At 39.2% G+C, this 23,390-nt stretch overlaps 2 protein-coding genes across 3 annotated transcripts; one reads left to right on the forward strand and one right to left on the reverse strand.

Annotated features, from left to right (window-relative positions):
* Positions 1-226: 226 nt before the first annotated feature.
* On the reverse strand, positions 227-22,586 carry LOC119476102 (adhesion G-protein coupled receptor G4). Its single transcript, XM_037749307.1, has 32 exons — positions 22,388-22,586; positions 22,090-22,172; positions 20,537-20,667; positions 20,176-20,422; positions 19,680-19,934; positions 18,402-18,499; positions 18,088-18,149; positions 17,891-17,939; positions 17,758-17,783; positions 16,857-17,011; positions 16,591-16,773; positions 16,402-16,475; positions 16,247-16,314; positions 16,099-16,141; positions 14,900-14,922; positions 14,452-14,597; positions 14,005-14,134; positions 12,151-12,251; positions 11,078-11,282; positions 10,831-10,996; positions 6,535-6,681; positions 6,284-6,409; positions 6,140-6,185; positions 5,956-6,059; positions 4,354-4,475; positions 3,893-4,161; positions 3,581-3,695; positions 2,717-2,795; positions 2,251-2,452; positions 1,626-1,727; positions 1,355-1,519; positions 227-717 (listed from the first exon to the last, which is right to left on the reverse strand). Exons 2-32 carry the CDS (start codon positions 22,163-22,165, stop codon positions 581-583), a joined length of 3,852 nt encoding a protein of 1,283 aa, XP_037605235.1. The 5' UTR covers positions 22,166-22,172; positions 22,388-22,586; the 3' UTR covers positions 227-580.
* On the forward strand, positions 7,962-9,928 carry LOC119476104 (pro-adrenomedullin-like). 2 transcript variants are annotated; one of them, XM_037749312.1, is made up of 4 exons: positions 7,962-8,105; positions 8,704-8,806; positions 8,937-9,056; positions 9,224-9,928. In XM_037749312.1, the coding sequence occupies exons 2-4, from the start codon at positions 8,712-8,714 to the stop codon at positions 9,384-9,386; spliced, it is 378 nt and encodes a 125-aa protein (XP_037605240.1). In that variant the 5' UTR covers positions 7,962-8,105; positions 8,704-8,711; the 3' UTR covers positions 9,387-9,928. The 2 variants fall into 2 exon arrangements, with proteins under 2 accessions (XP_037605240.1, XP_037605241.1); XM_037749313.1 differs by lacking the exon at positions 7,962-8,105 and adding an exon at positions 8,550-8,594.
* Positions 22,587-23,390: the final 804 nt, after the last annotated feature.

The raw sequence follows: 23,390 nt of genomic DNA on the forward strand, positions 1-23,390 counted from the left end.
AAGACGGTGTAGCAGTCGCATTTAAAGACGGTGTGGCAGTCACATTTAAAGACGGTGTGGCAGTAGCATTTAAAGACGGTGTGGCAGTAGCATTTAAAGACGGTGTGGTAATCATCTCATCATCTCATGAAGTGATTAAGGAATGGCTGTAGAGTAATTTTGCTTTAACCTGAAGTAAACATTTTTCTGGCACAAATAGAGGAAAAGGAACACAGGGAGACTTGCATCATCTTAAATTTAAATTTGTATTATTTCCTCATACAAACTGTGGTACCATGGTTCATTGTCACCATGGCTCCACTCACCAGTTGCTTGGCAACCAACTCCTCCTTGGAACTGATGCAACTACTCATGTCTTCATAATTACAGGCTCTTTTACAATATTTAGCAAAAACAAAAAAACAATAGAATTGCATGATAAAATTATCTAATGAAGCTGGAATACAATGGAATTAATTTCATATCTCGAGGCTTACATTGAAGTACAATCTGTGTTAAGGTTGCTGTTTCCATTTTCATGCCAGTTTCTGGGATTTGAATGTCTGCAATGTGTCTCGTGCATGTATGGTTCTCGTGTGTTTTATCTTTGCTCTTGCTGGCCAAGCAAGTGATTCCTCCAGCCAGGTGTTGGGTTCATCCCCCTCTGGGAAGGCAGAGCTCCGGTACCTGAGGGACTCCTCTGGGCACGAGGGAGAACCAGGGAATTCACGAAAAGGCCTGCGAGATAATTAAACATCCAAGAACAATTTAGAGGTGTGAAAAACGGACATTTTTTCTCATATGTAGTTTGAGAATATATGCCTGGGAGTTGGGGGTTAAACTGAAATTGAGCTGTCGAATAGTGATGGAAACCTTTACGAAATAACAATTATATCCTTTTAGGCTCAATTACAAAGGCTTTCGTGTAATTATTTAACGTCAGTGCAGTCTCATTAATGTATGCAGTGACCTTCGCTGTGATTCTGGCAGCCGAGGTACTCTGATGTCCGACTAAATGTGTGATCATCATCATTTCATATGAATTGTAACTTTTAATTGCAACCTTAAATGTCTTACAATAGAGACAAATTAAGGAGGTCATTAAGAGTTTAATGTCAAAGGGAGAAAAAAAAACCTCTTTAAGGAATATAATTGAAGCCAAACCCTCGGCTGTTTATCTCTCAAAAACACATTTTTGCAAATTAGCTTTTATTTTTGTATTCACTTTGTATGACTGTTGAACTTTTAATGTCTCTTGCATTGTTTATCATCATCTTTTGGGCTTTTAAGTGTGTTAAAATGATATCAGTGTTGATAGTTGTGAATTTAGTAAGGATGTGTGCTGCTTTGGAATGACTCTGCTTGGTTTCCTCACCCAGGTTTGGTCTCTTGCAGGATGAGTCTCTCTGGCTGGAGTCGGAGGAGGCCGATGTGCTGGCTGTGGAGCTGGACTTGACCGAGCCGACCGATGGTACTGGTGCTCTTGGAGGATTTGATTTGGGTTTGGCTGTGAATCCGACTGATGCCGAGTTGCTCCACTCTGGAAGGCAACAACAAACACAGGTAGAAATCAAGCCCAGGGACAATATATCTTCAAGTTACCATGATGTGATGAAGTCACATCACACTAGTTGTGGCCGTCGTACCCGAATACTCTTCAAGTCGGAAACGTCCAAAGCAGAGGTGAATCCTCCACTGTTTCCTGACATTTTCCTTCATCAGACAGTGGAAGAGGAAGATGAAAAGTCCTGTAATATAAACAAAAGTGAGATAAGGTCGTAAGCTTTTTGAAGGACAATATTGAATCTTGATAGGTGGCTCTTTCGTCCCTCAGCAGTTATTTCTAATGTGCACTTGAGCAAGGCATTTCTGTGCCAGAAGTAAAAAAAGTGGAAGGCTTTTGTTGCGTCACTCTCAGATAAAAAAAGAAAGCGATCTAACAAAGGCCAGCCGAGGTGAAGGCGGTTGTGAAATAGTTGCATCATTCAGCTTCTGTTTGATTTCCTTCTTTTTTTATCTGTGAGTTTTGTTGGTTTCTTTTGAACTGTGAATGTGAAGTGGGATGTTGAGCAAAACTACACGTGTGGTTAGCAAACCTTCACTCAATAATTTATTTACCAGTATATCACTCATGCATCCAACTTAAGAACAAATCTGTTTGGACGAGTGGTTCTTACATGAAGCACATTGGCTCTATGCGTATATATTTAAATATATATATCATCCAGCATGGCTAACAGTAATTATTTCTGCAAAAAGAGAAAGTACAACCTTGCAGGGTGTTGAGTCCAGAGAAGAGGTACAGCAGAATGACTCTGGCTGGTCCCCAGGTAAAGAAGCCAACCGTCCATGTTAGTCCTAGTAACAAGGTGAGACTGGCGACTCCCTTCAGGTCATGCATGAGTCCGCTGCGGATCCCAGCCGGGCTGTTGACTCGCATGTGGCGAATCTGGATCAGAACCACCACGAAAACCTAAAAGGAGATTCAAAAAAGGCTTAGAGTAGTTAAATTACAGGGAAACAATAATGGAATTAAAGATGCAAGTATGCAAGTGTCATCAAATGGGGGATTTGATGTAGAATAGGTTGCTTATTGTTCTATTCCTGCCGTGAAAATGAGAAAGATAACAAAGAGAATATTGTGATACATCAACCAGTATAATGTGGACATAGGCCAGTGTGTTTTAATAGTCTGAACTTCTGTATGAACGTTAATGAAATGTTAAAAACTATTTACCGCAATGTTGAAGAGAAAGACCAGCACAGCGTAGGCGACCACAGACACGTAAAATGTCACATCGTCCTGGAGCCAACAGCTGAGGGAATAGTGAGGATAGTGTGAGAAAAAGGATAGAAACTACGTTTGCAAAAAGCAATTGAACAGCTAATTAAAACGATAGTATGACACATGACTTTCAGTTTGACACGCTGCTTCATCTGTTAGCTGAAAACATTAACAATAATGCATTGACTATGTTAAAGATTTGTAGAAATTTAAAGGAACAGTGTGTAACATTTCGGGGGATCTATTAGCAGAAATGGAATAAAATATTCAAAACTATGTTTTCATTAGTGTATAATCACCTGAAACTAAGAATCGTTGTGCTTTCATTAGCTTTGAATGAGCTCTTCATATCTACATAGGGAGCGTGTCCTCTTCACGGAGTCCACCATGTTTCTACTGTAGCCCAGAATGGACAAACCAAACACTAGCACTAAAGTAGTGTTATTATGGTAAGGATGGCCTCTGAGCGAGGCGAACGGTGTTACCACGGTTTTACACACGGCGGCTCACATTACTGCTGTCTTGGAAAGGGAGGAGTCAGCGGAGGGGTACTCAGTTGGTTTCAATCTGCAACCAAACCACTAAAAGCCTCCAGGTCCTACACACTGTACCTTTTAATTGTTACTACAAAATAATATATTATACATGTCTATATAATATGTACTTCTTCTTCTTACTCATTAAAAAAATCCAGAGTCAAGTTTGGAGTTTAACTGCTGGACACAAGATTTTAAAATTCAGTCTCACTACTGATTGGAAACCCCTGTGTTTCAAATATGCCTCAAGACATGGAAGAAAGATGAAGCCAAAACTCACAAGTTGTCCGAGTTGTCCAATGGCGGTAAGCTCTGCTGAACATCTGTGTAGAGGTGACTGCCGTAGGCCTCTCGGTTCACGATGAGCACCAGGATGCAGATCACCAGAGGAATCCCTAGAGGGACAGTTTAAATACTTTTATAGCATAATTATGACAGGGTTATAAATAATAACAACAACCGCAGTTGACCAAAGTGCTGAAAATGTACCCAATAAAAATAAATACAAAGCAAGCAACGATAAGAACAGAAGTGTTCGAGTGTGACATTGTTTTAACTAATTGAATGTCAGTCAGTCGAACGCACGACTCACCCCATCCCAGAGCGCAGAACTTGAGGATGTAAGAGGGCACGTAGACGTTGAAGACTTTGACGAGCGCAAAGTACATGTTGACGGCCTCTAATCCCATCCAGGTGAATGACGCCAGGAGGAAGTAGTGCAGCGTGGATGCTGCGGCCACGCAGAGGCCGTATAGACCCCAGGAGGACAGCCAGGAGTTGACCAGAAACACCAGGTTCAAGCCCAGCAGCGCCAGGGAGAGGTTGATGAGGATCTTAGAGGGGTAGTCTCGACGAAGCTTTCTGAGACAGAGATAAAAACATGGGGGAGGAAAATTCATGTTCATGCAGTCATAGGACCCAATGGTCAAATGTGTCTGCATTAGTGTTGACATTGCCTTTAAGACTTAGCGACAGGTTACCAGTCTGCATGTAAACACAGTCAGCATATGAGAAGTAGAAAACATTTATAAAACTCAGTGGTTGGTTTCTCACTCGAAAGCTGTGTATGTGAGAACAGTGATTCCCAGGAACACCGATGAGACTCCACAACCAGCATAAGTGATAATGGTCAGGATCTGCTCATTAACCGGGTCCAGCTGAGTCCTGGAGACATCCTAGACACAAACACATTTGTAAGCATGAGTGTATTTATTTCCCAATGTGCCACATATAACTCTCACGGACACAGATTGTACAGTAATAACAGTAACTGATCCTGTCCCTGCTACCAGTGGTGGAAGTAACTAAGTACATTTACTTTAAAGTATAGAGCTGCAACGATTAATCGATTAGTTGTCAACTATTAAATGAGTCGCCAACTATTTAAGAAATTAAAAAAAATAATAATAAATAAGAAACCAAAGTCAAATTTCTCTGATTGCAGCTTCTTAAATGTGAATATTTTCTGGTTTCTTTACTTCTCTATGACGGTAAACTGAATATCTTTGATTTGTGGACAAATTAAGACATTTGAGGACGTTATCTTGGGCTTTGGGAAGCACTGATGAACATTTTTCACCACTTTCTGACATTTTATAAACCAAACAATTAATAAATTAAGCCCTACTCGAGTACTGTACTTAAGTACATTTCTGAGGTACTCGTACTCTACTTGAGTTTTTCCATTTTATTCTACTTTATACTTCTACTCCACAACAATCTCAGAGGGGAATATTGTAGTTTTCACTCCACTACAGTTATCTGAAAACTAGTTACTTTGCAGATTATGATTTTACAAACAAAACATATGATCAATTCATAAAGTATGATACCTTATGTTATAGATTAAACTACAGAACAATGTAAAACCTAATACCATTTTTTTAACGATTTTGAAATAGAATTTTTAATGCTAGTATCTATATAATTGCTTCTTTGAGTTCAATATTGAATCAGCACACAAGAATCGTGATAATATCGAATCAGGAGATAGGTGTACCATACCAGCCCTAATTTTTACACGGTGGTATTGCTACTTTTACCCAAGTAATAGATCTGAGTACTTCTCCCACCACTGCTTACTAACAAGTACAAACTAGCGTGTAAAGCCACTCACATTACTAGCGTACTCCAGCACAAGTGTGTGTAAATTAGTTGCAAAATTAAAATAAGTGTCAATTTAAGTAACAATAGGAGATAAAACTCTAAATTTTGGCAGTTTTTGAATATGTTCAATACTAAATGCTGACTTTCACGACCCTTAGATGTCATTATTTATAAGATATAATGTATTTGCTTATTTTTAAAGCAACATACTCTACTATGCTTAATTCCAAAGCAATGTGTCTTTGCCATTTGTAAAAAACACCAGAGAACAGGAAGCACATCCCACAATGACTATGTCGAATCAAAAATATTGAATATGGGTCAAACTTTGCTTGACACAGCAGTTCATTTTTATATATTGTGCTTTGAGTGCCCTCTGCTGGTTACATATGAGTTGAACCACTTCCCTTTGCCCAGAACTACTACTATTAATACTGCTACTACCACTGCCACTGCTATTAGCAAAACTTTTCACTGTGCTGCAGTCCCTCTGAGGGCCAACGTGTGCTTTCCAGGAAACAGTAAAGCAAAAAATAATACAATGCATACCAGAAGAACTCCGAAGTGTGTGAGATGATCACACAGGCACGTCGTGTAGTCGGAGCTGCTGTTGTGTTTCCTGCAGCCGTAATCATCCCAGCCTCCGTGTCCATCTAGGTGATGACACAGACGCTTTAGTATCACGCATTTCATCCAAGCAAGAGCATTGATCATTGAAATCAGGAGGACCTACTGTTTTTATTGAAGTTCCAGTACACACACTGCACGTCCTTGTTATCCTTTAACAGAGATGGAAATGTTTGTTAATCAAACTCATTCATTCGTTATATTAACAGCAGTGTAAGCAGCAGTATTCTTAAAGGATAGGTGATCCTACTATATTGGGTATAAGATGGTGGAGTGTGACTTTGACATCTTCTTCCAGGTCCTTGATTGGAGAGCTGGCGTTGGTCACACTGGCTGAAACCACGAAGGTGTTGAGAGTCTGCCCTTTCTGGCTGCTCTGAAAATAATAATACAATGCAAGTTTGCTTTTCTAAATATAACAGTATTATAAAACACAATAAATATTTTCATATAATTGCATGTTTTTTTCTTTTTCTTTAACAGATTCATATAAAATAGTACCTTGAAGAGCATTGGGATGCCGTAGAACTGAAACTTAACCCTCGGTGGGCTCTGGTTGGAGCTGTTCTGTGGGAAGTTGTGCTGCAGGACAGACGGCAGGGAGATGAAAGCCACCGTGCCGTTAAATGGATACTTGTTGATGAATATCTAAAACAGAAAGAGAAATTTCTTAAATCTCTTCTACTCCAGACCAACTTTACCATAGACCCGTTTTTTTTTTTTTAGGGGGGTTACAGGGGGTCTTTATGGGGAGGTAGCAGGTCACCAGCATATGTCACATAGAAGTGGTGTACATCATCTGAAAGCTGGGAACCTGAAGATTAATTTGAAATGCAGCTCAGCACTGTGTGTCAAGTTGTTTTTAGTCATAAATAAGAAATAAAAAAAAGTAATTGAATCATGTTTTACCACTCCAGAATTGAGATTTCTGCAAGAATTGCATTTTTTAGGGATTGGATGGCGAGCAATTCTGTACCGACCGAACACCCGATATCTCACCGCATTGAGATGGCATTCAATGATGACAAGCCTTGTTTTGCCAGTGACATCATTGAAGGCCATCTCGATGCAGTGAGATATCAGGTTGAGATTCTGCAGCCAGTGGCGATCCCATATCTCCACAATCTGGGACCTAACTTCATCCTCCAAGATGACAATGCTCGCCCCCACAGAGCCAGGGTTATCACAGACTACCTCCACAATGTGGGAGGAGAGAGAATGGAACGGCCTGCCAAGAGTCCAGACCTCAACCCAATTCAACACTTGTGGGATCAGCTTGGACGTGCTGTACGTGTTAGAGTGACCAACACAACCACCCTGGCTGACCTGCAACGAATCCTGGTTGAGGAATGGAACGCCATCCCACAGTAACGTGTGACCAGGTTGGTGACCAGCATGAGGAGGAGGTGCCAGGCTGTTGTGGTTTGCGTATGGATCTTCAACCGCTACTGAGGCTCCTGACGGTGTATTAAAGGAATAAAGTGTAAAATAGCCAATATGTCTTGTTTGTTCCTTGTTACTGATAAAGAGTTCAATCATCCAATCCACCAAACAACTCAAAACAAGAGTCAATTCCAACAGGAGAAAACACTGTTTACCATTGACAGAGCATTTTGGCAATTTTTCTTGGGCGCTACCCACATAATCGGCTGTGCTGCTCATCCCACAAATGCATGATCCTTACAAGCTGGACATCATTGTGAAGGTAAATAAACAGGCTTTCCAACGATGTAAAATGCAATGCCAATTAGCATTGTAACAACAGAGAAATAATCAACCAAACACAAGTTTTTCCGAACTTTTTTTCCCCAGTTTATGCGCACAAATACTAATCATAGGTCAAAACTAAATTTGGCTGAATTATAAAAGGCAGAAGTGGTAAAACGAAGAGCCGTTTGGGTTTGTGTGCGTGCGTGCGTGCGTGCGTGCGTGCGTGCGTGCGTGTGTCAGTCAAAAAGGCCCTCCCACCTCCTGTATAAAGGCTCCCAGTCTGGTGTGGAGGAGCTATTAGCAGAGTGACACAGCTGCCCTACAGAACCAGTGGCAATTTCAAGAAACCTGTGGAGTTACAGGTATGTGCGCTCTCTTTTCACACAGATATTGCTGTGATTTGCTGTGCTACCAGCTGATGGCTCTATCCTTGCTTTTTTGAGATCAAGTGTAAAGACGAGGACAGGTTATCTGTCTGGTTATAAGCAGTTCAGCTCTCAATGTGTGCGTCTGTGAAGGAATTGCCTTCAAGGTGTAAAGCATTTGATACAGGCAGTACATCATATATTGTTTACTAGTTGCAATTGATTTTGCTATGTTTTTAATGAGGTGACTGAGTTGAATAGTTTTTGTTTTGACTTTTTAGCTGAGCCTATTTTGGATCCCTCACTGGTAGACTGTCCTTCGGGGTTATTGACTGGGGGTCCAAAGCATGGGTGTAGGTTTACTTAACCGAGCAAAATCTGGCATTAGCTTAACTTTTTAAGTAAATGAATGATTAGTGCAAAATAAAAAACCTGGCTTTTGGACTCTTGTGTAAGCAAGTACCAGTGTGGCACTACAGGAATATTGTAGGAGGGAGTTTTACATGCATTCAGCGACAATAGGAAATTCATGAAGTTGAATATCAATTTTATAGCATAAATAAATAACTAACAATGTTTTCTCTACTCTCCACAGGAGTCAAAATGCAATTGATCTTCCAGTCCTTCCTCTCTTGCTGCCTGCTGGCGACAGTAGCACACTGTGTGGAACTTGAAGTGAATCCAGAGTTGGAAAAAAGGTGAGTTAACTGAGAAGTGATTCATTCAATAATAAATATGTTTCAATCTGATATAAGATGTGACAGTCTGTTGAGTCTGTGCCAGATGTCTACTGAATTATCTACCTAACTCTAATGGACTATTTTTAAGCATGTGGCTGGGGAGCAGATTGAGACGGGATCTTGACAGTGTATCAGTAGAGAAGACGGCAGAGTCGGAGAACTTTGTCAGACCAGAAGATATCAGGGATATGTTGCTGCCACATTCCAGGTAAGACACTAACCATGCAATCCTGAAAGTCTACAAACTGTCTCCATTTGGCCATCATATCATTTTTTGTCATCTAAATGTATTCTGATTGTCATAAAAAAGGAATATTCAGCTCAGGACTGAACAACATAGATTAATATGCTCTTCTCTCTCCCTCTGGTCTCCAGCACTGACATCAATGTCCGAGACAAGAGGTCTAAAAACTCAACCAACCAGTCAGGAAGACAAGGTTGTACGGTGGGCACCTGCACACTTGAAGACCTCGTACACCGCCTGCAACAGCTCAGAAACAAGTCTAAGAATGGGAACCCCCATGTTATCAGCTTTTAAATATTATATAGAAGTTACATTAAAGTACTTAAAGGACTTTCCTGTAAGCACCAACTGGTTAATCCCCCTGTTTTCTTAGTGAAAACATACAGGAAATGAAAGATAAGCCTGTGACTGAATGAAATCATGAATGATTTTAGTTTTTTTGTAGAGCTCACAGCACTGATTAAAAGTGCAATAATTAGTAATTAGATATATGTTGGATGCAAACAGTTCCCGCTTTTGTTTTAATTCACCGGAAAATCCAATTACAGTTACCTTTGTAGTATGATTGTGAGCAGGTTATATGGACGCAAAATGAAGGTTAAAAAAACGTAATTTTATGTTCTCTATTGCCATCTAGTGACATTAGATGGGTAAAACTGCTCAAATTGGGTTTTTGGTTGTTCTTGGTATGATCTATTCAATTAGATCAGACATCTGAATTCAAGCGATAGGTGCTTTAATTGTTCACAACCTGTTCTTTTGCTTTTAGGGATTTATTCTTAGAAAAAGAGCTTACAATGTTACTTCAATAAAACATGTGGATTTGGGGGGCTTCAGTCTTTTTAAATTGTATTTTCATCTATTCCTGAAGTATAACTTATGCCTAAATAAAATCAGCACAATGCACAGTAGCTACCACATGTCAATAACACAAGACCTGCCTCTTTGGAAACTGCACAGAAACCCGCTTATTGTCAATCTGTCCTAGGTCTCTAGTTTGTAGCTGTAAAGTTTCATGAGGCTGTGATTATCCTAGAGGTCACAATAGGTCATTTTATACAGTGAGGCCAAGTTTAAAAAATGGTCTCACTACAATGAAATGGCTACTTTGGGGACTAACATCATCACACATGAATACAATTGGGTTCATTGGATCCACAAGAGTCTCCGCTTTACAGTGATACCCAATTTATGCAATTTCAAGACTGTTTAAAGACCCCAGTATGCTGAAATATTCAAATACACCATTTTTTTAGAATGGACGAAAATAACACGTTTGTACTGCATGCAAAAAAAAAAACTGCATGTGATTATCATAACATGTCTGTAAAGGGGAGACTCATGAGTACACATAGAACCCATTTTCATTCACATATCTTGAGGTCAGAGGTCAAGAGGCCCCTTTGAAAATGGCCATGCCTGTTTTTCCTCGCCAAAATTTAGCCTAACTTTAACTCTAATTTAGCCTAAATTTAGCGTTTTTTAGCCCCCTTCCCGACAACCTAGCATGACATGGTTGGTAACAATGGATTTCTTCGATTTTCTAGTTTCATATGATAAAACTCAAACTGAGCCTGCTGCAGCCTCTGAAAGATGGTAAACTCAGCCGAGGTGCCGGCGTCCACAAGGAGTGGAAGAGGTTACGCTCAGACTCATCCTGCTTTTATGAACAGTAACAGTCAAAGTGATTGAGGACATTTGTTGGTTGTTGGTTGTTGGTTGTTGTTACGTTACTAACCTCCGGCTTTGTGCCGGCGCGGTCAGATGACACTCCGAAAGTCAAACTGCTAAACTGTCCAGGAACTACATCCACCACTGAGATCGCAATGGCCGGAGCCACCAGGGTGGAGGAGCCCTCGTAGCCCTCCATCATGTCTCCTACTGCCTCAGTGATGTTTAGGATACTGGAGAGGAAAACAGAGGAAAGTGAACGGACGTCAAACAGGAAAAGGTTAAGAATATTCCTTCAGTTTTTCCATCCTTACGTGTTAGTAAAAGGCAGCAGGTTGCTGTCAGACTCCAGTATGTCAGAGATGATGTTGATTAACGCTTGGCCCAGGTTTGGCATGACCCTACTGAGGTTGACGACGTCCTCCAGCTTGTTGAGGACTGTGACCAGCTCCTGGTAGTTGAGCGTGGAGTGGTTGCTCAGTAAACCCTCAATCATCTCCACCACGTCCGGAGCATTGTCTGCAGGCAAATGATAAAACTGGTGGGATTTCTTTCGCAGCATCATCATCATAGATTGAGTCCTGACCACTGATTTGTTTTTATGGGGATTTAATTGTGCAAAACAGGAATCAAAGGGCTGTCTGATGGCAAGGTAAAGCGACTGTGGACGGGAGCAGCAGAAAAATGTATTTTAGCCACCATAAAAAAAATCTGAATCAGTTAAAGTGTACGCTATATTTAGCATATTTTCATCGCTTTACCTTGCCATCAGACAGCCCTTTCTGACAGGGAACTTTAGCCGTTACATCGCTGTCTTCAAAGCTACCAGACCAGACTCCATTCACAAAAACAGTAATTTTACGTTGCAGAAAAAAGGAGTTTTGGATCCGAACTAACATGGCATCCACAGCAGTACATTGCTTAGTTTCTGTGCCGGTACTCCTGTCTGCTTCTCCAAACTGGGAGCGTGCCAACCGCCATCTAAGTTACTGTATGTAACGTTAATACACTGATTATAAGGATGTATATATACTGTACATGTAGCAGCGTCGTCATGCAGAAACCTACGTCAGGTCACGTGGGAAAAAGCTTTTGGAAGGGCTTGGGAAAATAACATTTTGACGCTAAAACATACATACTTGGAACAAAATTTGTATGTTCAGATTTGAACACATTATGAACACCACTGGGAATCTACAGAAGGATATAAAAAACTAAAAGGAATAAATAAATAATGGACCCGCCCTTTAAATGTGTCATTATGGAATCTTTGGATCTTTACCATTACATTTTGAACCATAAATTTGAGACTGAATGATGCAACTATTTACAAGTCGACAACTACAACATAAGACAGACAAATGAAGTGAAAAGCGTGTAAACAGACCAGCAGTGACTTCGACATGGTCCAGATCAGGGATGGTTTCCACCACCAGTTGACAGTCTTCCAGGTCTGGAGCCATCCAGTGTGTACCGACGCACAGTTTACTGTCAGATAAACAGGTGGTGAGAGGACGGAGGGAGACGGCCTTAAAGGTCCCATATTGTAAAAAGTGAGATTTTCATGTCTTTTATATTATAAAGCAGGTTTAAGTGCTATATAAATACTGTGAAAGTATCAAAACACTCAGTCCATTGAGAAATAGACACAGCCCGTATTCAGATCCTATGCGTTTGAAACAAGACGATTTCTGTCCATTTGTGATGTCACAAATATACAATATTTAGACCATTTCACAGTTTTAAACGTAAACATACTAAATGTGTCCCAGTTTATTTCCTGTTGCAGTGTATGTGAATGACATCAGCTGACAGGATGTAAACATGGACCCAAGCTGTTGCCTAGCAACGCAATTCCGTTGCCATTCTGTTGAAATGCACTAAAACGGTGCGTTTCAGACAGAGGGTGAATACAGGTATATTCAGACAGACCGTATGAGAAAAATAATGTGTTTTTTGAACATTGAAGCATGTAAACATGTTCTAGTAGAAACACAAAATACAAGTATGAACCCGAAAATGAGCACGATACAGTATGTCCCCTTTAAAAGAACTGCTTTTCAAACAGAACTTTTCCTAAATGTTTTATTCCTCATCTTGTATTTATTTTACAAACTATGTATGTTTTATTCTTGACTTCTTTTAGTATAGCTACTTTTTTGTAATCTGTAATTTTATAGTTTTAAGTTTTTGCTATCTATGCTTCCCCAAGTCTTACTTTAGCAGAAAATGCCTCCCTAAGACAGAGCTGGGAGGTTGTTGATCTTGGGAATCATTAGTGACACCACCTCCTGATAAATGATTTTACAGCACAGCATCCGACAGCTCATGAGCAGCCATCAATAAATATTGTCACACTGAGTCAACACACAGAAAGAATCCAGTGACACAGCCATATAAAAATATATACCAACGGAGGTAATCAATATCCCAAATAGGCCTGTATGTATTCATGTGTTAAATTCATGTTGACAGAGTCAACCAGCTAAATACATGAACTCTTTTCTCAGCGTGACTGCATGATGTATTGTCGGCAGGTCATGAGTTCATTGATAAGTGACAGTAATAAACAGCAACGCCAGGATACAATCAACATACAGGTGTTAGAGGTGTCACCGATGACGAGCATTAAGGATAACTAAAGAGAAACAGACAATCTTCTCACTGATGGTCTCGTTTACCTCTGTAGGTCATGTAGAGACATCAGTATTCAATTGAGACTGTTTCATAACCAGTTAAAAGTTCTTCTTAGTAACTTTAAGTACAATGTCAGATAAGTGAAAGTGCCTCTATTTCAGTAGGAAATTGTATTTAGGAATGCAACTAACAATTATTTTTACCAACATTTAATCTTTTCATTATTTGATAGAGTAAATTAACTCTAATAAAAATCTTAGGTTTGCTTCTTTTGTGCAACCAACTGTCCTTAAATCAAAAATATTACATTTATAATGATATCAAACAGAAAAGCAGCATTTCCTCATATTTGAGGAATAACTTGGTGCTTATAAAAATAGTTTCAGCACTCATTATAATATTGTTTTCACAACCTTTTGTTTTGTTTGTTTATTCCAACACCCTTGATTGTACTATATTTGTCTTATTTGGTTTTGTCCCAAATACTAAACACATCCCAGTCAGGTATATTACTAGTAATGGTTGATGTCAAATGTTGCACTTGTTGTAGGTGTGAATATATAAGCAGGTATCAAAAATGAATGAATGAAGTGTGAGCGCTCACCAGTGGCGGGTGGCGTGGCGGAGAGGGTTTTTCGGGCACGGCCGAGTTGCATTTTTTCCTCCTAAAGTGTCGGGCCACTCAAACAGGCCTTTCCTCGTCTGGTGGGTTTCTGCGTTGCATTGAACTATCACTAAACCAAAGGGACAGCGACACAGATGAGAGAGAGAGAAGGACAACCTGATTAATTTAAAAACTTTTCATCTAGTCTTTAATTTATAGAATTTAAAAGGGACTATTTGTTCATGTTCATGTTCATGCTCGTTCATGTCTATTTAGAGCAAGCAAGCGTGATCCCGACGCTGACTTTCGTTGACTTAACGGCCACAGGTGTCGCTGTTAACAAGCATTTCTGAAAGTTACAAATAGTCCCTTTAATATCAGTTGTTAAAAGTAATATTTATTCAATTCATTCAAAAAATGTGTGATCTTTCATTGAATCTGACTCACGTATGCGACTTATCTGTATGTCCTCGGTTGCTATGGAGATGGATCCGTTGTTATAAGGCGTCAGCAGTAGGTGTCGTATCTGCTCTTCCATTTCCTGTGTGTCTGACAGCGACATCATGACCCGAACCTGGAAAACACAGCTCTCTCTGCAGACAGTAAAATAATGAACTATAGGATGCAAAAGCTCCTTATGAGTTACTCTTAATATTACTTTTCAGGCAGAAAAAGGCTTACAAAATGGATATATTTGATTTATTAAGTAAAAAGTTACATTGAACCACACAAATTAGGATGTAGTGTGAAAAAGTGAATATGTCTACTAAGCAGCTCTGGTACTGTTTCATTATTTGGCTTATTGTGCATCTTTGACTAACATGCATTCATTTTCCTTCAGTTTCATTTTTTTTATAATCTTAGTGAAATGTGTGTAGAGCTGCATGATCCATACCTTGAAACTCTGTGCACAAACACCTGGAAGAGAGTACAAATATTGACACAGCTGTATAACTGGAAGGAAATAGTATTTCAATTCAATAAAGAACAAGCATACAAGAGTTTAACCAATTTAACATGCCCGCATTTCATTGTCTAGATCTGTATTTTTTTGTAAATTGATACTTATGTTGAGGATAGTATTCAACAATGTATCCTTTCTTAACATCTGCTGACCCCCTGAAAAGTATTTTTGTATTATTGTAGATTTCAATGGAAATGTTTTTCCAGAGTAAAAGTCTAAAATTCTGCAGCAAAACATTTAATAGCTGTGAAAATGGTGAATGTTAAAGGCATAATGAATAGGATAGCTGGTTGTGGTTTCTAAACACAACATTCAAATTGGCCCCTCCTTCTCGACTCAACGCGGGTCACAATGCTCGCCAGCGGGTGAAAGCAATACCCAGAATCACTCATTTCGGAAGGAGCTTTGTCCGCTTGGCGTTTCGCCTCGCTATATTTGAGATTTTCCGGCATTTTTGTAGCTTCCTCGTGACTTTTAAAGAATGAAAACAACAAAATAATAAGTGCACTGCAACAGCATTTTTAATGTTCAACAGGCCTACTTTTAATTTGACTTTTAATACTCAGGAAAGAAAACTGAATAATTCTCTCCTCTTGGGTAAATTTCTGACATAAACAAGGCTAATATTCATCAGTTTTTCATTCATTCATTTAGCCTACTCTCCATTCTCTCCGTCTCCCACTTACTGAAGGTCCTTTCAGACACAAACAGCTCTCTTCTGCCAGGAAACAACATTTGGTGTAGCTCTATTGCCATCCGGGAGGAAACAGTAGGACTTATACATGCTGTATAAAGTGATGACTGAGAGGGATTATTTTGTATTGGTCTATACATTGTTTTTTTTAGGAAAATCCTACTCATTCTGCCTTTTAAAAGGAATAGTTTTGTCAAAAAAACTCTCATGTCTGTTCATTAAATATAGAACCAGAACCGGACGTTGATTGGCTTAGCTTAGCGTAAAGACTGAAAACAGGGGGAAGCGGCAAGCCTGCTCACTCCCAAGTTAAAAAGTTTGCCTACCATCACATTTTTACAGCGCTAAGAGTCTCTAAATCATGCTGAAGTTGTGAAAAATGACACATATATTCAGAGTTTGATTTGTGACATAAAAGCTTTTTATGTTTACTTACTCTGCCAGACGTAGAGAGGTTCGACTGCGGGTTAGGATGATGTCTGGAATGAGATATTGTTCACGTTTAAATCAGACTGTGTGATATTTGTGACATCTGTGTGATGGTGAGTTGATGGCGTACGTGGCAGCTACATCACATACTGCACCTTTGAGCTTTGGGGAGCAGCTGGAGGTTGAGCACCGTCATCATGTCATCAGGTAGACTGGAGTTGAGCTGTGGAGAGTCATAGAAGCCACATTTAAGACAAACCTCTGTTATACTCCTAAAACTAAAAGTGCTATTATATTCTGTCGGACATACCCAGGTGGAAAGAATCTGTCCTGGGTCACAGTCTCCTGTTATGGAAACGTTCACCTGAACCTCAAAATACAGCTCTGCAGAAAAGATCCAGATACAATAAAACAATTAGGCATCCAGTAGGGTACAACTCAGATACAATAAATCAATAAACTGTGATGGATTTCTGTGACTGTAAATGAGCAGACTGACCAGAGATATTTGCAGGGCTTGTCGTGAAGGTGGTGGCTGTGGATAGAGCACCGGTAGAGGCACTAGTGATGGTGATGGTGCTGGTGGCGGTAATGGATGTTGTGGTTTGAGATGTGGTGGATGTGACTGGAGTGGGCTCTGTCACCACATCAGGAGGACTGTCGGTGACAGCGGAGAAATTTTCTAGAAAACAGAGGAAAGATTATTGTGAATCAGAATTTGTTTTTCTGCTAACAAACACACACATGGTGAGAGCTTTTTCCTACCAACAGGTGTGGTGTGTATGCTGTCAGGATCAGTCAGCAGCTGCAGCTGACCGCTGCGGTCATGGTAGACGTTCTTAAGGTCCGTGTACATCTCATTTTTCACATCTGCCACATCCCGGCAGGGGATAACGGTGATATGGACCAGGCAGTCAAACCTAAAGGGGAGACATTTAAGGTTTTTCATACACATGTGAAGACTTGGCTCGACTCTGTTGGACTCAAAACGCATTTAATTTCTTATAAATCCTTCACAATAAAAGTCCCCCGTTATTTTGTTATTCAAAAGCTTTTTCCTATGAAGCAGCAAAGTCAGGAAATGTTGGGTTTTCATCAGCAGCAACTTAATAAATCTCTCGTACAGCTGAAAGCGAAACAGTAAAATAAAGCAGTTATCGGAACGTGCAAACAGGGACGCAGGAAAGAAAGTAAACTTCAAACTGCAGAGACTCAGTTAGAAGTCTTTCTCTCTGATCACCTGCACAGACATGAGTTGAGTATCACACCACACTTGTTTGAGGTGGGAGAACGGGGTCGCTACGAGATGGCCAAATGTGTCAATGGAAAAGCCCTAATTGAGTGTTTTTACTGTCCTCTGCTGCTGTGGTTTACACATGTTTTGGCTTGTGAAGTCTATTTGTTAAGGCCTTTCGCGAGGACATTCCTTCTTTAGTTTACTCTGCCTTACTGTACATTAATGTATGTGAATTGTTTACAGATTTGAGATCAGACAAAGTTATAGAAGAATTAATGTGATGAATTCAAAGTTTTAAGAAGCTTTGGCAATGTAGATAAACTCCTTATACCCTATAGTTGACCATGTTATTGCCCAGCCACTATCAGATTACATCATATTTAGAAAAATGTAATCATTAAGTGAAATAGTTAACCTGAATCTTGTTACCTCTTAAGTGTGGGAGACCACCGCACCTGAAGAATAAAAGACATATATTTGTGATAAAATGACTATTTCTTTACTGCTATTTCTTGTTACTCATTGGCCAACACGTACCTCACTTCAGCTCTAATGTACTTACCAGCCTGTCTTCATGTGATGTTTTTATAAGGCTGTCTTCTTTACTGGATCTGCGTAAGAGATCAGAAAAACTCAGTATACTTATGTCCCTTTGGTTCCCCCTCTGCGTCATATACTATAAAATAAGGTTTAATTGATGTGACATTCATAGGTATTTCATTGTCAACGTCAGTGTTGTAAACTCTAATCTTCTCATACCTGGTTACTTCAAACACAGACACTCTGTTTAAATAGATGTTGTCCGGCAGAACTTTTCTGAGCTGCAGGAACAACAAACAGCAGAGAGCAGTTACAGCCGCTGAGATTTACTGCTGGTGAACAACAAAAAAAATAAATAACACCTGTAAAATGTAACGCAATCCATGCTGAAATTTGTACAGATACAGCACCACACAAAAGTGACAAGAAGAAGAAACAGTTTCAGTGTTCAGAGTGTAACATCTATAACATTTCTAGGTCACTTGTCACAATTAAATTGGCGATATCTGTATTTTTTTGTATGTTTGCGTTACCCATTTATGTGCGATGTCTCTGGCCGTGTAGAACTCGGTGTTGTTCCCATCGGTGCGGATGATGGCAAACATCAGTCTCACTTCGTAGACGGACCATTCTGCCAATCAGCCAAAGGGAAGATAAAACACCATAAGGTTTTTGTAAATGTAAAAGTAAAGAAAAAGTACATTAAAAAAAACAGTAACAATTGATACATGTACACAAAGAATGTATTCTTAGCATCATTTCATCTTCTACAGTAAATCCTGAATGCATTTTCTTTTCTTGCACCGGTTTCATCTTTGTTTTATTCTAAATGAATAATGAACTCTTTCATTATGATAAACACATTTTAGTTTAGATTGTTGTTCAACGCTGAACCTGAACCGAGTGTGACAAACCAATACTGGGGCACAATTGTAAAAGCAGAACTCGAGGGTTCAATGAATTGACATTGGTTCTGCAACAGTTGCGTTGCAGAAGCACTTCTTCCGTTCATTGTTAGTTTCAACTGCAGACTTTATAGTAGCATTGTGAAGGGAATTTCCTTGATACGAAGCTTTGTATTCAAATGTGTCAGATATATTTTATGTTAAACAATTAGATTCTGACATGTTTTGATTGAAATCTTAAGTCAGTAGATTTTATTTCTTACCTTTACTTAATGTGGTGTAAGTGACCGGACTACAATGATCTCTCTTAGAGAACTTAATTAATGTTCTTACAACATGAAAATGAAGACTTGTGTAATTCAGACAAGTTATTTGCTTTTGCATAGCCAAGAAATCAGAATCAGTGTTTTAAAGAAAAAGAAAATTAATTAATATTAACATTTTCTGAACTCTGATGACAATTTTGTCCCTGTTTTGAACATTACAGCAGGTTCTACCTTTGCAGAGAGGGAATAATGACAGCTGTATGATTAATGCTCCTGATCTTAATGTTATTGATCACAGAATGGCTTCTATATTTACCTAACTGACAAAGAGATAGGGGGGGTCAATATTTAATCTGGTTTCTGAGGACACACAGTAAACCAAAGGGAGCCACGGAAGCTATACCACTACGGTTGGAAAAAGCTGTAAAACGCTTGATGAAACTGACAGACCATTAATTTTACTGTGTAAGGTGAATCACTGACTGGCGAATAAACACTGTGGGAGGCAGCAAAGGGAGAAAATATTCAACTTGTTGTGACTTGCAGGTGCTGAGGTAAATGTAGGGTTGCTAAAATTTTACATAAAGTGTTTTTTACTTTAGCAGAAATAATCAGAGAAAACATTTTTCCATTGGCTCACTGCACTGGAGGCTGGAATCAGGGATTGGAGCGCAGATCTGAGTGTCCCAGTTGTCTCTCTCCCACTTCACCAGCTCCCCCTCTGTACAATTCAGCGATGTCACGTCCTGTTCGCTGCGTTGTCGCCCCCATAGGCGAAACAGAGATAATTTGCCCACCAGAGTGGGATATGGAACCAGGCGGTGTGCTGCACCCAGAGTAAGCGTTCCATTCGGGGCCAGTTTGTTGCACGAGGGGGAAATGGAGGGAGCTGTATCTACATCGTGAGCAAGGAGAGAAGAAAACAGGCACAAATTAGGATCAAATACACTGTAAAAGTATCACAGTTTGAACCTGAAATGTCAAAAACTTTTAGTTGTCAGTTGCCTCAGAGCCAAAAGAGCACAATGCAGAGACAAAGGACTTATTACTGTTGATATGACCACAGCTGACTTGATTGGATAGAAAACCCTGAAGTTTAAAGTCAGTGATGTCGGTATGTATCTGACTTAACCCACCTGTCATGATGTCCACCAGGTTGCCGTCGACGTACAAGGCCGGTCTGTCTTCAGTATGTGTCCAGGTCAGGCACAGCGAGTACCACTGTGACTGATAAAGGTCAAAGATCCTACGCGTAGTCCACTCCGTTCCAAAAAGCCAGACCACCAAACGACCCCCATTTCCCCCCAAGCCCAGCTCAGCACACTGAACCTCAGGATGACTGTACATGAAAGCGGTCCATGGTGATGAGGAGGCCTCCGTGGTCTAGATATGATTGATGAAATAATGCTATACATGATTCATAAAGTCTTGAACAGTGAAAACTTAAAATGTGCCCTTGAAAGTTTTAGCAGTGTAATTTAGACTTTAGGGAATCACCTTGAACTTCAGGTTGAAGCAGACAGTGAGTTCCTGCAAGGCGGGAATGGACACCTGAGGCTTTAGTCTCCAGTGGCTGCACCCGGTGAAGGTGAAGTCAGCCACCTCCCCCCACAGACTGAGCCGAGGGACTGATGGAGACAATGTACAGTAAATCATTAACATACAACACATAGGAAGAGATCTGGAGAGCAGCTGTTCAGCACTGCGAAGAGAGTGTGAGGGCTAAATAGTGTTTTATCTCTGAAGCTGCTTTTTGTCTGTCTCCAACTCAACTGTTGGTGGTTTGGGTTGCATTGTGGGTAATGTAGGCACCTAAGTTTTAATAAGGATGAAGAATGTGTTGGATAAAAAAGACAATATCTCTGGTTCTGCTGCATTGATTTTGATCATTTATTTTTTTTAAAACTGTCCACCGTAAGTCTGACGATGCTGCAACTAACGATTATTTTCATTGCCGATTAATCTGTTGGTTATTTTCTTGATTAATCGGTTCGTTGTTTATTCTATACAATGTCAGAAAATTGTGAAAAAATGACGATCAGTGTTTCCCAAAGCCCAAGATGACGTCCTCAAATGTCTTGTTTTGTCCACAACTCAAAGATACTCAGTTTACTGTCATAGAAGAGTAAAGAAACTGTTTTTCTTAAAAAATTACTCTAAATAATATTTTTACTAATAAACTGATTGATCGATTATCAAAATATTTGCTGAATATTTTAATAGTTGACAACTAATTGATTAATTGTTGCTGCTCTACAGAAGTGCAATGCTAAATTGATATCCTTGATCGGATAGAAAACCCTGAAGTTTAAAGTCAGTGATGTCGGTATATAGGGAAATCTCAATTCATACAACTTTATTTAAAATATGGCTGCAACTAACGATTATTTTAATAACCAGTTAACTCGTTTGGTTACTTTCATGATTAATGAAAAAAAGAAAAAATGTTTGACATTTGCTTGACATTCTCCTATTGGCTTCAAGCTTTTGACCTATCATCTATAACATAAAGAGACCATATACTGTATGTAAGTGCGTAGCCGTATAGTGTCTAACTACTGTATGCTCTGTTTGCTTTAGATATTCTTGACATATTTACAATCGACTTTTACAGTGACTTTCTCACAGATGCACGCATGTTGTAATCTAAAAGATGAACTGTTTAGAATGAGAAACAGTCTTCTATCTCTGAAAACAAGTCAATCGTTTTCAATTATCTTGTCTTATTCCTTTATAACCATAACTATGAATTATTATGAAATTTATTGTGATTCCCCCCACACATTTTTTTTAGCATTTTAGCACTCAAAACATTACATTATTTACACTTTTATCCAAAACAACTAACAATAAGTGCATTCAACCATATGGATACAACCCAAAAATTGCAAGAATCATGCAAGTATCATCAACTTCATCATGCGCTGAACTACATATATATATATATATATATATTATATTATATTTTATTACTATTATCTATTGTATTTAATGGGCCACGGTGCAGTGAATATTCTATCAAACCATATGCATTCAAAACATTTTCCTACCTCGCTCCATGGTGGTAGGACTGCTCAGCAGAGACAGAGTGATCAACACATTCAGGAAGTTTTGAAGAAAAATCATCACAAATCTGAAAGAAAAGAGGTTTATATTTGTGCATTAATTGAAATAAGCAAGTTCTACAATAAACATTATGTAAATTAAAAAAAGAGAGATTTTTAACACAATATTCTCATTCATAATTCAATTATTTTCTTCAAGATTTCAAGTTTTTTTTTAATCACCTACAAATTTGGTTTAAAGTGCAATTTTCAAGTGTTGTTAAAACACCATTCAAGTACTTACCTGCATAAATAAAATAATCCTAAAAATCAAAGGATATCTCTAAAGGTTTATCTTGTTCAGGACTCTTAATAGCAGCGATGCCTAATGCTGCAAACCACTTCAATGTAGACGGCAGCACAAGATGAACCACAAACCTGTCTCTGCAAACAAGGATGGTATGACTGAGTGTGGAGCAGAGACCGGTGTTTTCTTGCTGTGATTGGTTCAATTTTCATGCATGTCTGCACCTGTGTGCAGGTGAGAGAGAGAGAGAGAGAGAGAGAGAGAGAGAGAGAGAGTGTGGTGAGACAGGAAAAGGGAAGAAGAGAGAGAGAGAAATGGGTATGTACATTTTAAATATCAGTCCGTCAATTAAAGTCTTTAAAAAAGTAGCTGACTCCCACAAAGACATCATTAGTTTTGAAAAAACATAATTATTTTTTGTCAACAGGTTCTAGAAAAAAATGTGTTGCTACACTTCCTTTTTTACAAGAAAATACACAGTATAAAATACACAGTATACATTTCAACCAACTGAGTTCCCAGTTCCTATTTTCAAAAGGGACAGCTTCACATAAAAGGTCTTGTCCCTTTTATACCGGCAAATAATGTACCTCAATAAGTAATGGACCTTTAAAATAACCAATGTTAAATCAATAAAAACAAATGCAATACTCCTTTAACTACAGTTGAAGCTGCAGGACAGGTCATGCATCATCCTTCAAGCTTGCACAGGTGTCACACCGGTGTTACACTGAAATCTGTGACAACAGATGACCCAACTGTTCCTATCTTTTACTTTTCTTTTGGAGTCTTGTGAAAATATTTTTTAAAGTAAAAACATTAAAATATATATATTTTTTATTTAGTTTTGTGGGTTTTCTGTCACATATTTATGACATATTACACAGGTAACAATGGGGTTACATTTCCTGACGACAGCCATCACAAATGATGACCTCATATGTTGCAGGATCTTCTGCAGTCACAACTTATCTTGTATTTTACCATTACTGTAGCAATA

The sequence above is a fragment of the Sebastes umbrosus genome, chromosome 17 (genome assembly GCF_015220745.1).
Source record: "Sebastes umbrosus isolate fSebUmb1 chromosome 17, fSebUmb1.pri, whole genome shotgun sequence".
Classification (NCBI taxonomy): domain Eukaryota; kingdom Metazoa; phylum Chordata; class Actinopteri; order Perciformes; family Sebastidae; genus Sebastes; species Sebastes umbrosus.

What these genes read in the sequence shown, in the direction of transcription:
- LOC119476104 (XM_037749312.1), top strand. Translation starts at nt 8,712, where the DNA reads ATGCAATTGATCTTCCAGTCCTTCCTCTCTTGCTGCCTGCTGGCGACA. An exon ending in AATCCAGAGTTGGAAAAAAG is followed by an intron (nt 8,807 to 8,936) that starts GTGAGTTAACTG and finishes ACTATTTTTAAG; the next exon opens with CATGTGGCTGGGGAGCAGAT. An exon ending in ATGTTGCTGCCACATTCCAG is followed by an intron (nt 9,057 to 9,223) that starts GTAAGACACTAA and finishes TCTGGTCTCCAG; the next exon opens with CACTGACATCAATGTCCGAG.
- LOC119476102 (XM_037749307.1), bottom strand. Translation starts at nt 22,165, where the DNA reads ATGATTTTTCTTCAAAACTTCCTGAATGTGTTGATCACTCTGTCTCTG. An exon ending in CTGCTGCCTTTTACTAACAC is followed by an intron (nt 10,997 to 11,077) that starts GTAAGGATGGAA and finishes TTTCCTCTCCAG; the next exon opens with TATCCTAAACATCACTGAGG. An exon ending in TTGGACAACTCGGACAACTT is followed by an intron (nt 2,796 to 3,580) that starts GTGAGTTTTGGC and finishes CTATTCCCTCAG; the next exon opens with CTGTTGGCTCCAGGACGATG.